Raw genomic sequence first — 20,754 nt, 5'->3', positions numbered from 1 at the left:
ACAATTAAAATTTTTTTCAAAGTTGTGCATATTAATTTTTTGCGTTTTCATTCAGTTTTTAACGTTTCATTCCCCTCAAATACTTTGTTCAATAATATTCTTATCTTATTGATGCATTTTGCAATTCGACTCTTAAATTTTGTTTATTTAATAGAAATTTAATATTTTTATATTTCTATTATTAATATTACATCATTATGTAGTACAAATTTAAAGAAACAATTATTTTATTAGCTATATATCACATGAGTAAAATATCCTACTAAAACATTCACCAGTAAATATTTAAATTTCCCGCATTTCGCGATAGTAATGTTTGATTGGATTTCATTGGTGGAGTCAATCTATATTCTCTTTCCCCATCCAAGAACTGTCAAGCATTCGATAGTTTGGCATAGTCAGCTGATAGCAAAATGCAATTAAACGTTTCCTGTAATATTTCAAGAAATCGATTGTAATTCTTGTGCGTGACCGTGAAATTTCTTGAGAATCATCGACTCGCGATCTGTTTGCCTTCTACTTCAATTTTTCGAAGAAATTTAGGTAAGAGAAGTTGTAGTTTTATTAATATTTGAAGCAGTTACGTGACCACGTATTGATTTACGATAAATTCATGGTACAGCTAAAGTTAACGATAGTTAATGTAATGTTGTAGAACTTCTTAATGATATTTTAATGACAAAATTGTATAAAAAAAATTACAAATTTTACTTATTGCTCTTTAATTCCTGTCTGTTATAGAGGTTAAAATACATTTTAACAATTTCATTTCGCTAAATTAAAAACATACGATATATAAAATATAAAGTATAATTATAGCAATATATACATGTATTTATAACATATGCTTTTTCCAGGGGGATTCACAAGACTTTTTATACACATTTAGCCGAAGCAAATCTACCAAAAACAAAATGCCTCTGAGTGCAGGTCAATATATTTAATGCATTAAAATTAGTGAAACATCTTTATTTTTTGATAGAAAAGTGTTATAAATTGATATATTACTTTTAAGAACAATATCTATTAGGTTATATCAGTTTTTATAATATTAATTTGTATTTTTTGCTCCAACATTTTTAGACATATCTACAGCTCTTCATTTATTGGAGCATGTTCAAGAAAGGGTGGAGGATTGCAATGACCCCAAACTACAAATACATACGACTCAAGATATAAAATCCTTAATTTCTCTTTTGGAAGATCCGGTATTCCGCAGCATAGTGACAATTCAAGACTCACTAATCGAATTAAATACTCAACTGGGGCAGCATCCATCTATTATTCCTGGTGATTTTGATATTAACATTAGTGGACAACTGGAACTTTCTGTTCCTAGTACGTCAGTGCAACCGCTTGGATCAAATGTATATCAAGATCTATATCAGGATAGCAGTGAACTAGAAGATCAAAGGGTTCCAGTTGCTCCATTGGTGCATAGCAGCAGCGAAGATACTAGTGCGCAGGTAAAATTTTTTTCAAAATATTCTGAAAATGTGTTTTTAAATTCCCTTTGTACTTAGTATTAAATTTTCACTTTATTATAGGTCACAAGCCCAAGTCTTGCGTCAGAGGTTATGGGAATGCCTCCAATAACAACAACAACATACGCTAAGGAGTTTAAGAAGGTTATTGAAGCTGCAGCAAGAGGTCGTCAAGTATTTACTGTGCAGGTTTGTAAAATATATATTATTATAACGTTTATTAAACATTCAGAGGTATTAAGCACAATAATTTTTTCTTCAAGTTGTATAAACCAGAGGGAACCAGTCTGGGATTTAGTGTGGTTGGCCTTCGCAGCAAGGATAAAGGAGAGCTGGGTATTTTCTTGCAGGAGATACAACCCAATGGCATAGCTGGCTGGTAAGTCAATCATTGATTCGTAAACTTAGTTATCAAATAATATTAGAAATCATCAAATAAATAGTTGAATAGAAAGTTTTAGAAGTATTTTTACTTTCACGATGTGTAGAACATAATACATACTTTCGGATAAGTTTGAATCACGTTTATGCATTGTATAAAATTCTGAAAATTTTTCCGTGCTTATATAATTAATATATCACGTAGCTTCTAAATTGATGATATCATAGCATGTACATTATATAAGCAACAATGGAATCTCGCGCGGATTGTTTCGTAATGCAATTCTTTGATCCTAAAAATGTTCTGCTAAAAAAATTGATAAATACTTCAGCGTACCATTTAATGCATCTAGTGGACGAAATAATTTGGTATTCTTCTTAAAAAACATTTGAGTGTCATGAAAATCAATTGAAAGATTATGAGATGCAAGCATGTTTCTGTTTAAACTCTTCTAAATTTTCAACTTTTACTTAGGTTCGTTAATTAACTAAAGTAAAACAAAAATTTTCATTCCAACACCCATTCAATCAATTAATCAATTTCAATAGGTATCATATCATTAGCCAACAGTTTAGGATTATTATTTTAATTTCCGAAACTCGCAATATTCAATTTCTTTTCTTGACTGTATTAATCTGTAAGTTTTTAATTTAAAGATTGCGAAATAATTTCGCATATTTTATGCTAAAAGTCCTTATATCTTAATTGCACTCTGAAATTTTGAATAATAATAAATTTCTCCAAAGTTAAGTCACTCAAGTATTCAAATTCTAATTTTATACTATTATGGAATTATTCTAAACTTTCGAATTATGGTATGTATCATTCAATAGACACAGTTAATCTTTTTATGCTAGGAAATAGAGAGAGACAGCTCCGTGATGTGAAACAGCATTCGAATATTCAATACTCTCGTTAAAACACGCAAATGTCGTTACATTATTCGATATTCGTGCCGAATAGCGAATATTGTTCTGGCTGCAGTCGATAAATTAATGCGAATCAAGGTACATGAATATTCGTTTGTTTTGTGCCACGTAAGCTCGACAGATATAGAAAATATGAATATCGACGTCGAAGGACGGACGTGTGCAGATAACATTTGGAGCATAATCGTGCATGAATATTCGTGAAAAATGTCGAATATTCTTGAAAAATGTCGAATATTCAACATGTTTTGTTTTATACGGAGCATCGATAATAGATAGCAGTCGGTAAAAGTTTAAAGCTTCTCTTAAATCAATAAACATAATATGATATTTTATGTAATAACATAAATATAATGAAAATTTGAAAATTTACAAAAATTCATTCCAGTCGCTACTATTCCAATTAGACAATTCAGTGTAATTCTACGTTTTGATTTATAGATAAAATTTTTTTCGCAATATATCTATTTCTATAGAAATATTATTACCTTTTGATCTAATTAATTATGATAATAGAGAAAACGTTAGTGTTCCATTTAATTAAAGTTTTATAAAAATTTATCGTATTGTTTTCCTTCACTCACTAATAAATATCCGTCAGGTTGGCGCATTAATTTGTCAATTATTGTTAGGAAAGAAGTTTGTTTACTAGGATTTATCATTCGTAAATTGAATCAGAAGTGTTATTCGATACATGAAATCTATTGCAAACAGTACAACAATTTAACAAAATATAATATAAAGAGAAGTGCGAGGCATTTTTTTTTATTTATTTTTGGAACATAATATAAAAAAAAAAAAAAAGAAATTGAAATGGAACATCTATTAATCTATAATCTATTAATTCCATAGAATGGCGCTGATCATTCTCTTCAATTATTAGTTTATTATTGTCATTCATTGTTGGAAAGGCGAAGCACAGTTTTTAGATACTAGTATTGGATATAGTTATCACTTAAGCTATATCGTTATGCGTAGTTATCCAAAAACACATCTCGGATCACTATCTTTTTAAACACTGGTTAGATTTGTTTCTCTTACATTATCAGAATTCTATTGCTCGAATATGTAGTGTTATCATCTTGTATAATTGCGCTTTATACATTTTTGATGCAATGCTATCCAACTATAGAGAAATTCAGTAGCTGTTAGATAGTCGATTTGTAGCAGAGATATGAATTTTTATTTTACTATGTTCATTATATCTTATTCAAGAGTAGTGAATATATTGTTCCCGGTTTTAGCATAGCGTTATGTTTTATTGTCTTGCACATCGAATCAAGGCACAAAATGCTCACAATTATTTAAGCAAATAATTATACAAAGAAACTAGTTTTATTCTTTTCTTTTTCACAATGACTATCTTGTTCATATTTGGATAGAATATAGTAGCGGCGAAGTATAAGACTGGTATTAAAGAAATTAGGGTGACAGGTAAAGAGGGAGAACAGCTTTTCTTCACATATTCTACACAAAAACATTTAAATCACGAAAAATACATTGTAATAAATTTATTCTAGAATTTCTATGAAAACTTATGAATTGGTAATTTTGATCACTCTAGTCTAGTTTCAGTGTTAAATAGTCGTCGTTAGCTCCAGAAAATATATGTATAAGTTTTTAAAATTAACTTCGTACAGAAACCCTTTGCTTTCACATGTGTAAGAGAAACGAATATATCGAATTTCCATATTTCAGTCATAAAATTCAGCAGAGAAAAGAGATACCTAGAATTTCTTACAAATATACTACCCTCTATAAGTGACCTGATAAAGTACTTATCCATGATCAATTATCGAAATCTGCCCTTCACGATTAAAGTATTTTTTCATTTGTAAAGATGTGAAATATTTGAAATTCCCATGTTTCTAATTCTCATATTTGAATACTTTAATTCGAATAAAGAAGCACAAAGACGGCATTGAAAAATTTTAGGACTTTAGTTCTCTCAGATGTTTTGGAATGATAGAGAATTTCCACCTTGTAATATTCTATCATTTTTGAGTTGGTTATATTTTTATAACGTTACGAAATATCTTCACACAGTTTGAACAAAATATGAAAAGTCTTATTGATATATATATATATATATGATTTCTTGCAAATGTCATATAATATTTTGTAAAAGTTAAATATTAGGGTGTAGTATGTTTCAATCTATTGCGGCATCCAGGACGAAATATATTAAACTCAGGTGGCAGTTAATGTGTTAATCCTGTTGTTCTCCTCGGACCTGTATGACCCGAGATGGATATTATGTTTCAATAGATGTTATTACATAATGTTAATCGGATAGTATTATTATATCGTAATAGATATTATTATTGTTATTATTATAGTTAATAGCCAATTAATAATATATAATAATATTTATTGAAACGTAGCATCCATTTCAGGTCATATAAATTCGAAGAGGACAGCGGGGTTAACAGGGTTTTAATAGATACTATTAAAATGTAGATAGATAATACAAGATAAAAAGTTATAAAGTATTTAGTTTCTAGATATTATTAGAAATTACAGATATTATTATTATTATTATTATTATTATTATTATTATTACAATACAGATAACTTTTAAATATTCGCTTTTGCTACTCAATATCATTCTCACTGTCGTACTCGTGTTCCACTTTTTTAACGAATAAAGTATTTCAACAAGAAAGATATCTAAAAAGATGGAAACGTGAGAACGAAGCCCGGAGAACGTTAGGATCCACTAACTTGAGCGTTATCAAAGTTGAATGATTCACTTATGAAACACCGTGTACAGTATCGTACACGTTCCACGTTCATCGGTACGCTCTATCAGGCGTGCTTCTTGGCACACCCTGTGTGTACGGTGCGTTGATCGGGTGGCTCGTGGCACGCATGCTCGGTTACCTCTGTCCGGAAGCCTCGCCACCGTGGAGAAAACGATGCTTTCGAAAAAGAGGCCTCCCACTTTCGGCCGAGCAGTCTTCGACTGATCCTCGAGCGAGAAAGGTCGTCGGTATTCGACGCGCGCGCGATACCATCCAACACGTTCCTATTATAGTGTGTGCGTGTGTGTTGAGTATAATCACTCGTCCTCTCTCCAATTCTCTTCTTCCTTTATTCCATCGCTTTCTACGTATTCTTACCAAGTTTCCGTATATTCACCCCGATAGGTATCGATAGCCAGAATTTTTTCGCGGCTAAAGTATTCAGAGATCGAAGACGAAGAAAGTCTCTTGACCCTTTTTTTTTTCTTTTCTTTTCTTTTTCACTGTTGGTTCTCGAGCGCGTCGCGAGTTCGATGTTCTTTCGGTTCAACGATTCCTTCGCGCTGGTGGAACAACCTCGAGATACTATGCGGTCCCATCGGCTCGTCCTTATTCCGTTCTGTCGTTTGTTTTCGTTTCGCGCCACATAGAGGCTACCCCCGTGCTTTTCTTTGGCGATATGACCCTTTGATGTTTGCTGATCTGTGGAGGGGCGAGTGAACAGAGAACCGCGAACGTACTATGTTGCTGTGAAACTCGGAAACCGCGGATTCGCCCCACGAAATCTTCAGGTGGTACGTGTTGTGTTTTTCCTTACTTTTGGCTCTAACGCTATGTAGAATCACGGATGATTATAGCGCGAAGCTTGCACCGAAATAATCGAAACGAGAAGTATATGAAAGGATACTTAACGTAAGGGACAAACAAGCATCTGTTGTTCGCGCATTCCTTAAGAATTATTCAAATTTTTAGACACGAGTAAACAAATCTTGTAAATCTATACAATTTTCCAGGGAAAATTATTTATTTTTCGCTTTTAACCATTAACGTTCTGATATCAGGTGACTGATTTTTCGTTGTTCTTCTCGTTTTCAAAGGCAGATTTCTGTTAGCTCAGATATTTTCCGAGTTAAAACTTTAATGTTTTTGACACATTGTCAAATTGTATCGTATTTCCTCTAAGTTCTGGATATTCTTGTGATTTTTCAGTAGGAATGTTGTTTTAAGCATACAATATCGTTTATAAAGTAACATCTCCCGCGTTTTGTGCATGTTGATGGAATTTTAGTAAATGTTATACGACGCTCTAATACTTCTTTCGAGTGTACTATCTATTAGCGTAGTATTTATGCAAAAAGAACATGTCTCTTCCATGTAGCATGTTGTTTCCTTTTTTTCGCGTCCATGCAAATTTAGAATAATCGTGTCATACATGACGATTGTATAGTTCTCTGACGAACAGATATTACATGGACTGAAACAGATATGAATGGAGAATGGAGTATGAATGCACTGTAGTATTCCAGGGTTAGTAAGTGCCAACTTCATTTCGTAATTACAGTATCCATTTATTTCTAGTCTGAATGTAATAATTGTAAACGTTAGACGACATAGAATGGCAGTGTGTATATATTATAACACATTAAAGTACAAAAATTGACAAATAGTAACACACGTACGATAATTGATGAAATTAAGAAGCCTATTTTCTGTCAAATTTGAAATGGAAAAGAAGTGAGTTATATGAAATAGAATACAGTGCGAGGATTTGTTTATGTTTATCGTTGGCCAGTTATTTAGTATTTTAAAAGTATTCGCGATTTTTAATTTGTATTGTACATTTAAGTCCAGTAGCAAGTGCGTATCGTAAATAGAACTACCGAATCGAACGTACGCGACAAATGTACCTCGCAGTTTTGATTCTTTGTCTTATCGACACAGATTCATGTAACATAAAATAACTAATTATTTTATCTAGGTATCCTGAATTATTTTTATAACATTTAATTCATCATGGGCCCAGCAGTAAAATACGAATAAAAGTTTGTATAAACGTAACACAATTTAAAAATAAATTGGAAAATTGATTAATATTATCAAGGTATAGCTGTTAGTACAATAGATTGTTTACAGAATATCACTGCACGTGCAATGTTCGTGATTTGATAATGCAAATCGTGAGAATAAAATTGCAATTAAAATTTCAAGTTAACGCAACGTTGATCGAATGATCCATTTAATGGTTCACCTCTCTATTCATTTTTGAAATATAAAATTTCACTTGGACGTGGCTTACAATTATGCTTTGTGGTTTAATTGTTAATGTTAGCTTTGATTAGGTATTCAAATTTTGATTACGTCATTGTTTGTAGCAGGTACCAATACGTTGCATTCATGAATGAACGATAGATTAATTATCAGCTTCGGTGAAACGAATGGAAATTTCTTACTTTAAGTAGGAAATCTGTAAACATGCAGCATGTTCGTTTTTTTTTATTACAAATCTAAAATAACTTGGATTCCACGTATAGCGCAAACGTCGATGTTCATATCCGTTGCTTTTATAGGAGATGACGAAAAAAAAGAAAAAAAGAAAAAGAAATGGATTAAGGAAAAACGATAGAGAAGAAATATTCCGATAAAAGTGAATTCATATCTCGTAACTCTTTTTTCAATTTTGTAGAACATTTTAATAAGTTGAAGTTTCAAATAGGGGCTTTTATCCAAGATTGACTATTACGAAATTATTTAGTACTTAATAATTACAATTAACATATTTGATATTTATTATAATATTCCTACCAATGTATTAATTTCTTATAGCAACTTGCGTTTTTCCAATAAAAATCGTAAGGGTTCATATTTAAAAATTATTCCATCAAGTAATCCTCTAACCTTTAGTGTATTATACATAATTTCAACATATGCAATATTATTTATAAAATTTAATATTTTAGTAGATACATCATATTCAATCTCTATATTATCCTTTAGTATGTTGTACAACATTATCACGTTATATATAGTATATCATATTTGTTATATTATTTCCAAGCTGCGACGATGCGCAGTTTGACTCTTTATCCTTCCATAGAATTTTTAACAGAATTCAAAAATTCCATTCTTCGAAACTGCAATATTTGTCAGATTTTCCGAAATACCTCATTGTTTCGCGCATGTAAATAGTCGGAGCGAATAAGAGTTGCAGGATATAAAAGGTTATTCGACCGAGAAACTGTTCTGCGTTACGCGTTTGAAAGACAGAAAGTGTCAGATCGATCAGAATTTACGTAAATAGAATTCTCGTGCATGTATTCGTACATCGAAGGGCTGGAATGTCGTTAAGATATTCGTTTTCACAGAGGCGAAACATGTTTCGCGTATGGCTAAAGCGTCCTATAAAAATTAGCTGTTAGATCTGTTTTGCATTTTATAACGTTGCGGTTTAGTGAGAGTCGAAAGCGAGATTTTCATTCCGTGATTTAGCTCAGCTAGATATTCATATTTTAGATGTTTTTAAAGCTTCAAAATTTGTAGATTTTTATAAAAAGTAGCGAGGGATGATAGAAAGAAGTAATTACAAAGAGTAGAGATTTATCTGAAATATTATTCAAATAGCAGATAATGTGAAAAGAAAGACTTTTGTTTCTCCTTTAGTTGCGTTGTTATATTTTTAGAATTGGACAATTTTTATATTTTTAGGTAAATAGTAAACAACAGCAAAGAAAGAGAGAGTCACATAATTCTTAAGTTTTAAATAAATAGTAAGAAAAAATGAGAAACTGTAGAAAGCTGTAGTTACCTAAAAAGCAGAGTTTTCTGGGAAATATAACTCAGATCGTAGATTGTTCGTGTGAAGAAAAGTGTTGCTGCTTATTATTCAGATTGGGATCAAGAATATAGTCAAGTTATGAATATAAATGGGTAATAAAATTAACAATTTTTATTTTTAATTCGTTAGTAATCAGTATCTATATAATAATTTCTTGGTGTATAAATTTTAGGATAAATATACTTGCGATGATTTAGTCGTGTTAGTTACATTGTAGCTATCGGGAGAAAATAGCGTGCAACTTCTTTCTTTTCCTGATACAATGGTACAAAATTTAAAGTTTGATTTTAAGAGTTTGATCTTGTGAGTCAAGATAAAAAGTAGACATTCGTGCAAGCTTGTCAGATAAGTTCAGGGTTGATTATAGCGTGAAAAAATAATGATCTCGCGTTAACTATGAATTTAATATCGTTTGAAATTTGCTATTGTAAAATAATAAATAATTATCGTAGCATTTATATGAAATTTTATGCGATTAAAATTTGAGATTCCTTGTCGACAGAAGTGAAACAATTTTCAAGTTTTCTTCAAAATTGCAACTCTTAATCAGCGAAGTATGTCAAGTAGAGATAATAAAAAAGACTGAATTGATTTGTTAATTATGGTCTCCCTAGGGGTGTGATCATTTTCAGGCTTCATTTCGATTTATGTATTTAATTCCCATGATAACGGCCGTGATTTATGTTTTTTTTTGTTTTTTTAAACATGTTGCACCGGTTCGATAAATTGACCGGAAACAGAGATAAAAGAGGGAGAGTCGAAATTTTGATTTAAACCATTTTTTCGAAGAGTCACGCCGTCCTGTTCGCAAATAACGACAATTGAAACAAAAAATAAAGAAAAAAAAGACACGACAATTTAATAAATCGTTAACGAGAAAAATGTTATTCGTTCATGAATTTTTCGTGCCAGCTTTCGATATTTGTTTTACCAAATCGATGTAGCATGCCTTAATTTAATAAAAAATTCTTGCCACGCTTGGCAATAAAAATAATAAAATGTATCAGTATATTTTATACTACAATGACCACAGGAAATTTTTCTTCAAAATTTTTGTTCAGTTTAAAGGCCCAGTTTTCAATATCAATACTTCAAAAATACTCTGTATCGAACTTAGATATCTCACGTAAATAAAAGAAATAGAATTTGTTTCTAAAATAGAATTTATCTATCGATTTTTACTTACTATCCAATATCAAATTTACTTTTCGTAAATCATTTTCTTTCACGACATAATTTAGTGTCCTTAAACATTGAGAACTGATTGAATAAAATTTCGATGCCGATATAAATAACGTAAAATTCAGGACTATCTTGATCGGAAAAGACTCGAAGTACATACATCGGATATTCGTATTCGAGACAGCGAAACATACGGATAAGTGGAGAAAGGTGTAAAATCGTGTGTTTTTATCGACCTGGCTCCGTTCTGCGGGAAAACTGGCGGTGTGTACACGCCTCGAAGGTGAAACTGGGTTAGATCGTCCGTCGGTGTAGGCGTCATCGATCTCAGATTCGAATTCAACGCGAAATTATTCCGCTTTCTGGATTATTCATGCCTCGACAGCATGGCCGGTCGCTGATTCAATCCGAACAATGTTGCTCGATCGATGTCCAGACATTAAATAGACAAATCCACTTTCTACCTCGCTTTTCTTCCTCTTTTTTCTATTTCTTCGTTTTACTTCTTTTTTGTTCTTCCTGTTTTTTAATCGTTGACGAACGAAGCGATAAACTGAAGCGTTAAACGATATCGGTGCAATTATTTTCTCTTAGATTTTGCTGTAGCATTTGCGGCTTTTCGTGTACGACGTTTTTATCGTCGCTTCTTCCTTGTACTTCAGTGTTCTATGATTTCGTTTTAATAAATTTGTTCGTCCTGTAAAGGATCATTATTATTCTCTTCCTGTAATCGATTTAATTAGATCTATTTGTTTATTTATTTATGTAATTATCTAGTAATGTATCTATTTATTTGTTTGTTTATTTAACGGGTATTGGCTCTTTGGTATCGGGGTACAGGAATACGTGAACTGAAATAAAACAACAACAAGCACTAACTTTAATTAGTGATTTTTATAATTTCATCTGCGATACTATAGATGTTTTAAAGGAGATTGCAGTTTCGTGAAAAATCTGCCTCCTTCTAATAAGTATCATAGGAGTGTACAATTTATTACAAGTTATTTATGTAATTACTTCAAAATGTTAAGTAAAGTACTTTCAATAAGTAACTAATCTTTGTATTATTTAGCGATATGAAAGAAATTGCAAGGGAGATTTTCAAGTTTTATGAGAAACTACTGAAAGGTGAACGCCTTCAATGATACCAGCCAGGTGTCTGACCAGCAACGGCATGTTTCTACTTGCCGCTTCGTCTCATTTACGTTTCCCTTGTTCGTTTTGAAGCGGGTCAAATTAATCGTTTCGTCTTCGCCTTGTCACAATCTTTGTTACGTTTATTGTAAAACGTACCTTGTATTGTTTAAATCACGCAAGGCTTCAAAATATTTAAATTGTATTTTATCATTTTTTAATTTATTCAAAGGAAGGCTAAAAATTTCATCGTAACCGTGATATTACTAAACGAGCGTTTAAACGACACAAGAATTCGAAATATTTTATCTATTTTAGCGTTATTTAGTTTGTTTAAAAAAGATTAAACATTTCTTTTCCATTTAAAGCTAAAATATAATTCTTAACGAACCAAATGTCAAGGAGAGAAGTAATTAGTATCAAGAAAAATCATTCGGGAAATATTTAAACGATAAAGTTACTAGAGTTTTATACGTGTGAGCGGATACATTGCTCTTTTATTTCACTAACTCGTTGAGAGTCAAGGATTTATCGTTTTAATTCGGCTATCAAACTCCACAGAGAGAAGTTGTTCCATAATACGGTTTGGAATTGCAAATGCATCGAAATGCGCGTGAAATGGCAAATATTTAGAACATCAAAAATCGTACCTTCCGTATCAATAGAATATTCATCAAAGCTCTGCGATATTAAAAATTTAAGTTTCTTTTCTTCCTTTCTTTTTTTTTTTTTTTTTTTTTGAAATAATGTAAGTTTCAACCGCCAATATATGCCACATATATTCCTGCAACATATTTAAATTATCGATATGGTCGACTGCGTTCCAATATCGACACAAACGTTGACTAAACCGAATTAAAACGATAATTTTCGAGTTCACTGATTTGTATGGGCGAACGTACTCGTTATCAAAACGATTTCTCCTGTATCAATTTAATCGATGCTATTCCATGAAGCTTCAACAAATGTACAGTTATTATTTCGGTTAATATCATTTTTTTTTCTTTCTTTCGTTCGCAACGTACAATGGATATAAAGTTATATGGTTAACTTGAACAATTTCAGCGAGTGTATTACGGTCAGAATAAAACAATTATTTTATATTTTTCGATTGAGAATAATACCGTATCCTCGTTACAAGAGCAATATAATTGGGAAAACACGTGGGAAAATAGCTTCTGTAGCGTTATAAATTGAAAATGATAAGGGATGAAAATATGTAGTAATGACAGCTACGAAAATTAGGCTTACGTAAAAAATTGCCTATCCGCTACACTCGACGATTCTCTTAACAAAAACGCGGGGGTTCAATTGCCGTTGAGTAATTTTCTTTTAATAAGCGCTAGGTTGGCAGTACATATTCCTTAAGAAGTTAATCCCTTCGTAACACTATGTGATGGAACTGTCTTGTTATTTGAAAAGCTCTTTATTCTCAGGTTACTTAATTTCGAAGGAAATTGTGATGGAACTGTCTTGTTATTTGAAGAGCTGTTTATTCTCAGGTTACTTGATTTCGAGGCCGTAAACGAAACTACTTCTAAGCTGCCGTTAAAGCGGCAATTCTCAGTTTACTTTAATCGAGCAACTCTTTTCACCTTGATATTGATCACGAACGAAGCTACTCGGTTTTCTCTCGAGTAGACAGTTTAATTGCACGCAGCTAACTTTGAAAATGGAATATCAATGATCCTTTTAATCTTATTCGTAGGAATTTTTACCAGACGCATTTTAAATTATCGATTAGATATATCGAAAATTAATTTCGTAGAGGCAGTAAAAATATTGTTGACACGATTACTAATTTCCGTGAAATACGAATTGAGAAACGAGAAACCATGTTCTAAACTAGAGTGGAACAATGTCCATTCTGATAAAACACATCAATTCGAATAACTCGATTACTCAGTTACTCAGTTATCATGTAATAGATGTTCGTTGACTTGCCCAAGTAGCTATAATTTTTCCTTCAAATAATAGGAGTTCGCGTCCGGACAACTAAATTCGAACGCATATTTGCTTATCCTCTTAATTACTTCCGTGAGGAGGCGACTTGTAAGGGATTAATTTATATAATTGGGATGGATTGCATTCTCTACTGTCATAGACAGATAACTAGGTACAGTTAATTCAGATAGTGATGGTTAATCTTGATGGTGACGTTGATGTATATATATATAGGGTAGACTCGTAATTTTCATCATCATAATCTAGATGTGTTCGAATTGTAATAACGTTGTAATTTTGCAACAATGCCAATTTCCTTTATTTGTAATTAAATTGTACGGATTATATTTTTTAAATTGTTCCTCAGAAAAGAACAGTTTAGAAAAAATATCTTTCTGATTATCTTTATCTGGTTATCTAAACAATTGTTTAATTGGTTTATCTGGTTATCTTTCTGATAGAATATTATGTAAATAAATAAGTATATGTAAATAAAAATCGTAAAATAAAATTGCTTGCTATTGTCTCCTTGAAAAGATCGCTCATACAGCTGAGTAATTATCTTTACTATTTTTAGAGACATAAGAGAAATATGTTGAAAATTTTAGAATTTTTATAAACTATTAGAATTTTGGAGAATTCTTATAGAAATTTAGAATGTCAAAGAATTTTCTGTGCAACTTTACTTTTTACTTTTTATTTTCTGTAGCATCGATGGTGTTATAACGTATCAATAATCTTATCGCGTATGAAGAGCTTCCACATATTTGCAGATTAATTTACTCTAACTGATTAATCATTCTGTAATATTTTTATTCAATAGCAAAATAGCATATATTTATCAAATTTTTCCACCATCTAGAACAGAACGTCGTTCGACATCAAATAAAGAAATACATAAAACGAACCTTACGTTATTGGAAGTGGAGGAATTGGTGCCCATTTGTATCGATATAACATTTGCGATCGTAGGGTTGCTGAAACGCTTGCTATACGCTTATTTACTTTCTGCGGTCCGTTCCGTTTTGGAAAAATATTTTTATTTTCGTGACATTAGGTATAATAATATTTATGTAATGTTACTACAAATGGACCATAGTATATTTTGGGGGAAAGTTTTGGTATGTTTGATGAAGATAGATTGACTTAGCCATTATAAGTAAACCGAGTCTCTGCGAATTTGACCTAAGAAGTAAAAGCGATGGTGAGTAATATGCTTTGACCTAGCTGGACAATTTGATTTATTTCTCGAATTTTCTGTGAGTCAGAGTTGACAGAGAGTTGATATATTTCTACCAGAATAGTATAATATCGATTACCTCGATGGAAAAATCTGTTGGAAATTCGTAATAGTTAAGGAAATTTTGGGAAATTAGAAATTAAACAATTTTTTGTGAAACAGATAATTTTTAATAATTGATGTGATTTCTTGTTTGATAAAATCGAAGGAGAATTACTGATCGCAGACTTTCGTGCTTAAATTTTAAACGTACTGTTAATAAGTTTAAACCGATTAACTGAAATTTAAAAAAGTTTATAGGAATATTAGATTAGCTATGGATGATTAACTTCTCAAACAAGATAAACGGAAAAACTTGGGCTGGTCGATGGAAAAAGAGATGTCGTTTTTCAACAAAACAACGTTAGGTGCTCTGTATCGGTGAACAGCGAGTAAAAATATTGGAATATTTGGAATGTACAATCCCATCGGTTTCATTTGTCAAACGCAAAGTGGTTTGGAGAGCGGTATTTCGTGGTCAAAGTTAAAAACAACTCTACATCGATGTTCTTCAACAGAAATTTATTTCATATAACGTAATATGAATATTTAATTAATAACAGTAACGAACTTTACAGCAAGAAATTTTTAAAAAGGTATAAACTCTACTGTATTTCAAAAAAGTACTGTTATTTTATCAAAAAATTTTATGGAGGTTAGTTAACGTTGTTATGAGTTGTAAACGGTTAAAAATGTTGAAAATCGCATTTTTTACGATAATTCGGTCTGTGACTGCAATAAATCTATGTCTTTCGATGCCTGCCGCCTGTCTCTACATCAATCGATTTCGATGTAATTTTCAACATGCAGATATATATATACAACTGTCGTAAATCTTCAAAATACGTTGTTTAAATATTCATTACAGATTCAAATAGAACAGTCGTAAAAAATGACCTTTACTTGATTTTAACCAATTGCAATTTTTTCAAAAAATTTGTACACATCGTCCAGTAAACTAGTGCTTCTCACTTTTTTAAAAAAAATGAAAGTTGTTGCAATTTCTAAAAAATCATTCTGTTTCGAAGAGTAGCCGAAGATACATACGTTAATGCCAGTTACTGTATCTTACTTTTATTTTTTTTTTTTTTTAGGAGAAAATTCCATTGCATAAATTTTTATAACTATTTAAATAATAATATGACTCTTATTACTGATCAATTTAAAAGCATTAAAACAAATCTGAAAACATTTGTTTTTCACAGCGTGTCTATTTAAACATTGATGATCATATGGATACTCGACCTACTCTCAGTAGTTAAATTTTCTGCCACTAGTTGGCGTATTGAAATTCTCTGTTTCCCAATATGAGTGGCTATCAAGTAGCTGCAAACGAACGCACCCGGAACGCTGCAATACTTCAGGCGACCATTTTTTAAACTCAGTGTAAAAAGTAGAAACTGCCAGGAGGTGGCAGCTCAAATTTATATATTCTTTTTAGGAAGGTCTAACGTTTTCTATGGGAAAAATCCTGTGTCTGTCACCTTTAAACTTTATTTTTAAAAAGCTTCTAGAAATTCAAACTATTATAAACTTTGTGCTATTTATATATGAATTTTGGTAAAAATACTTAACAGAATCCTTACTAGTTTTGCTTATCGATAAAGATAGGTACAGCACGATTAAATAATGGAAATACGCCTATTGACACGAATTATTAAACTATAATTCAATTTTGTTATTTGATATTCTATAAAACCTACATAGAGCAAGTAGTTTTATTTTGAAAGTCAGAATTTTGCCTTGAGAACATCGCCCTCGATCGCGTGATTATTTAAAATGAACAATATTGTAGATTATGAAATTTCGAAGGTTTGTCGCTTTATAGGAACAAACATTTTTTGAAAAAACTGAGCTTGAAAAATTGAACATTAGCTACAAAGAGCGAATTTTCAGACCTCTGTGAAGGACATCAGAACATCGTCCGACCATCATTTATTCTGGTTTTTACAAAAGTTTTTTAATGGGGGGATGCTGAATGCGCTCGAAGCCTGTAAGAACTGGTTCAAAGGACTTGTCGCTGAAAAAGACGAAAAGTTTTTCAGCGAAACGATCATAAAGCTACCAAATACATGACAAGAATTCATCGAGATAAACGTTGCACCTATATATCATTTAATAAAAATGATAATTGCGTAGATAAATTCTCCTCTCCGCGACGAGTTCTCTTTTTAAATGCATCAACACCAAACGATTAGGTTTTAATTTTTACTTGCCAATTTTAGACCAAGATTATTAGTTATTGAATCATTAGATGCCTGTAATTAGTTACAATTTGTTTCATTCGTTTATTATTTATGCAAATTAGAATTTTGAACACAGAAATTCCGAAATAATTAAACTACGTATTTATTTAAGATTTATAATTTTCAAGTTGAATTAATCACTTCCAATTAATTACCGTTCTTTCATTCGTATGCAAATAATTGTTTCGATCATAATAATTGTTGCGATTGAAAAATAAATAAATCACGTATTTATGTTGTTTCTCGCTGACAAGACAAATTTAAAATCCAGAATCAATTACAATTTTTTCATTATATTCTGAACACAGAATTCGAGTTTGATTTTATTTTTACTAAGCACATCCTGTACTTTCTTACTCGTCACGATTCTTATTTTCAAGTTAAAATACGAAACCTCCGTTCCTTACGTGTTACAGTATCTTTAATTTTTAAGCGTATGAAATTGTAAAGACAAAATTTCCAAATTAAGATTAATTGGATTCGTAGATGGTGAACTAAGTTAATGAAAGAACTCGATGGTCGAATAGTTACACAGAGCGGTTGTTTTGCTCTACAATTCGATGGTTAAGGGTGAAGCAAGGGTATTTCGTGAGGAGGCTAATGTCGACGAGTAAGTACAGGAGCGTGGGTTTAAGCACGTACAATAGAGATCGGTATCCGTGATGGCTTGCTCTCTCCATGAAGTCAGCACGCTTCTACTTCATTCGTTCGAATACGCCAACGACAAATTTCGCTTTGCTTTCAAACTCGATTCAGATGCTTGCGCTCGAGAATCGTGGATGACTTGGTAAATTATGTATTTCTACACGAATTTCTAGCAGTGAAATTTTAGTACTTCTAGCACTCGTAGTACTTGCAGTTGGGAAAGCGAGAATTAATTTGCCGTGACGTTTAAATCGTTTATGCAAGTTCACTTATAGAATAGGGAATTGTGACGATTGTGGAAAGATACAGTTCTGTGGAAAGATATTATATAGCGTGAAAAGTTAGCTTTCAATTAGAAAGTTATACAGTTGTAACAGTGAAGGCGTTCACGCGTAACTCATGTTCTTTCCAAAGAACTCTTCTAACGTGTGAACGTTCACAGATCCAAGTTTAAAGTTACATATGGAAGCTACAAACTGTAAAACTTCGATAACACGCCAGTAATCGCACGTTCGAGAAAGAGACGAGCAATCGAACGTTTCTAACATCATCGCATGTATCACGAAGCTCGACTATAAAATCGACGGAAGGTTTTTCCCTTTTTTTAAAAACCGCCGTCCTTTCAATGTTCACGTGCGTGAATATTCGAATTAATGAAACTTCGCTATCACGCTTTGCGAAAAAGTGACGAGCAGTCAGATCTCGCTTCTTGTACATCATCAGAACATCATCAGAACATCATCGCATCTATCATAAAGCTCGACTAAAAATTGCACACGGTCATCGAAATTGACGATAGTTCTTTTACACTTTCAGAACCAGCGATACGGTCGCGAAAGGTCGAACGAAATAGAAAAAGGCAAAACCCGAGTCACACCAGAGAGGCAAATCATACAGCTGTGTTTCGTTTCTATCCACTTAGTAGGCCGGGCCACGTGTACCAAGAGAATTATTACAACGGATAACGCCGTGTTTCTGACACGGTCGACACGCCACGTTACTACGTCGTAACATGAAATTGATTAACTCTTAACTGGTTGTGCGTATCTCCGTCGGGTTAAAGGCTGATCAATACGAGCCACGTTTCATTCGTTCGATCCGAGTGTCTTCTTTTTAACTGGCTGCGACAATTGCTATCTCTGAGGAGCTTCCTTTTAGGAAGCTTCGGAAAGCCACGTTTCGAGTAATACTTGTGATTCCCCGTCGAGTCTTTCGTGGATTGTCAGTTTGGAACACTTTAATGTCTCGTTACCTCTTTTTCTCTCCCACAAACGATCCGATCGCTTTTCAATGAAATATCGGCTGGAATATAGAGAACAGAACGGTTTTCTCTTTGCTTTTTCATGTATACGCGGAATTACTTAATCCTGAAGTAGATATTATATTTGTATATTAAGTGTCGTTCGAAGAATTGTTGTATAATGTGGTCCTGATATACTGTACTTTATTGGTGGAGAAGTTTTAAATGGAATATTGTATCGATAGAACATAGAAGTTTGAGTATAATAACGTGTTAGCTTCAATAGTTAATTCTGTAGCTGTATAATCGAGTAATAAGCTATATGATATACGTTGTTACACAATAGCTGGCCAAATACCTTCCGTTGTTTGAAGAATATCTACTGCATGCAATGAACGTAAACTCTTCCTCACTTCGGTAGATCTTAATGTCTCGTTGTTTGGAAAATTGTTGTACACGAATACTGTTACGCGTGCTTTCCACGAATATCCATACTCTTTATATGTATATTAAAAAACGCGAGGAAGTGTAGACATAATACCTGACCGAATACCTGAGCAACAATGTGTTAACGTTAATAATTGATTGTATAGTTAGGTAATTCAGTAGTAAGCTATGTAACAGACAACACAGTTAACAAGATATCTTGTAGTGTCGTTTATTGGAAATTTTCTCTATGTAACACAGTGTATTTGGTGTACTTGAACAAATTTAAACGAACTTCACAGGAAGTATTTCGTTTTGTAATTAGTGTTATATATTATCATTGTTATATGTTATCGTAGATGTTAATCATAAGGAAAAAAAATTATAGAAAAAGCGACAACAAGAGCATGCAAATGAGGAAAATGTGTTTAGCGATGTTTTATAACGATGTTCTGTAGCGATAGCGATATTTCAGCGTGAAATGTGTCAAATTACTGAATTCTTCCTATCGTACGTATCTGACGCTTAGTCATCGTGTATATCTCATAATCAGGATATCGGTGTAATTAATTTGTGTTACTTGCACGCGAAAATAGATCAACCGAATTGATTAGACGCAACATGTTTACGAATTCAAGACACCTTTGACAAATGATCCTAAAATGATTAATTGTATGTAAAAATAGTTCTACATAAAATATTCGTCTATATAATTGTTAATCAGACTACATTTCAAAGATAAAATCAAAGAGGGAGCTTAGGAAAGAAATATTTTTTTTATAAGTAGCAATTAATCAGAACCCTCAAAAGAACCTCGAGTAATTAAAGGGGTAACTTCAGTAAATTAGACCATAAATTTTAACTGAACATACGTAATATATTTGCTTTATCAGGCTCCCCTATAGCGTTTCAGAAACACCGTAGACACTATACTTCGTCCTACCAATCTCAAAATTATAATTCTAGTATATCTATATCTATAAATCTAATTCACGCAGCTTGAAAAAATATATTTCTTCACCTAACTTAATTAGATTAAATCTAAGTTTTAATTGTCTTGTGTAAAAGAACAAGTAAATAAAGACATTTATTCCAATAGTGGATATCTTCAGTTCAAAGACAAGAACGATTTCCCAAGCCCAAATCGTAATTTGAATAATTCACGAAAATTTTTCCAAAATTCCACTTATTCGTCCTACTTAAAAAAAAAAACGTGTTCCCCCACCTGAATTGATTAAATTACTTCAAGATTGATCTTGCTCTATAAAATAATGAATAATCAAAGGT

The 20,754-nt window shown here is 32.1% G+C and overlaps 1 protein-coding gene and 1 long non-coding RNA gene across 3 annotated transcripts in view; both read left to right on the top strand.

The window, feature by feature from the left end:
* Positions 1-356: 356 nt before the first annotated feature.
* LOC132906116 (inaD-like protein) overlaps positions 357-20,754 on the top strand; it is a 158,809-nt gene continuing 138,411 nt past the window's right edge. Inside the window, exons 1-5 of one of the 2 annotated variants that reach the window (XM_060957985.1) lie at positions 357-543; positions 858-930; positions 1,084-1,466; positions 1,548-1,673; positions 1,748-1,863. In XM_060957985.1, the coding sequence (XP_060813968.1) occupies positions 915-930; positions 1,084-1,466; positions 1,548-1,673; positions 1,748-1,863 (641 nt within the window). In that variant the 5' untranslated portion in view covers positions 357-543; positions 858-914. Of the gene's footprint in view, positions 544-633; positions 744-857; positions 931-1,083; positions 1,467-1,547; positions 1,674-1,747; positions 1,864-20,754 lie in introns of those variants that run through there. The other variant, XM_060957986.1, reaches the window with a different exon arrangement.
* LOC132906118 (uncharacterized) lies at positions 5,401-20,559 on the top strand. Its single transcript, XR_009657940.1, has 2 exons — positions 5,401-6,333; positions 18,618-20,559. It is a non-coding gene; the product is annotated as an uncharacterized LOC132906118 (long non-coding RNA).

The sequence above is a fragment of the Bombus pascuorum genome, chromosome 4, assembly GCF_905332965.1.
Source record: "Bombus pascuorum chromosome 4, iyBomPasc1.1, whole genome shotgun sequence".
Lineage (NCBI taxonomy): Eukaryota > Metazoa > Arthropoda > Insecta > Hymenoptera > Apidae > Bombus > Bombus pascuorum.
Note: the sequence above shows the minus strand (reverse complement) of the source record. Positions and strands in the feature narration are given on the sequence as shown.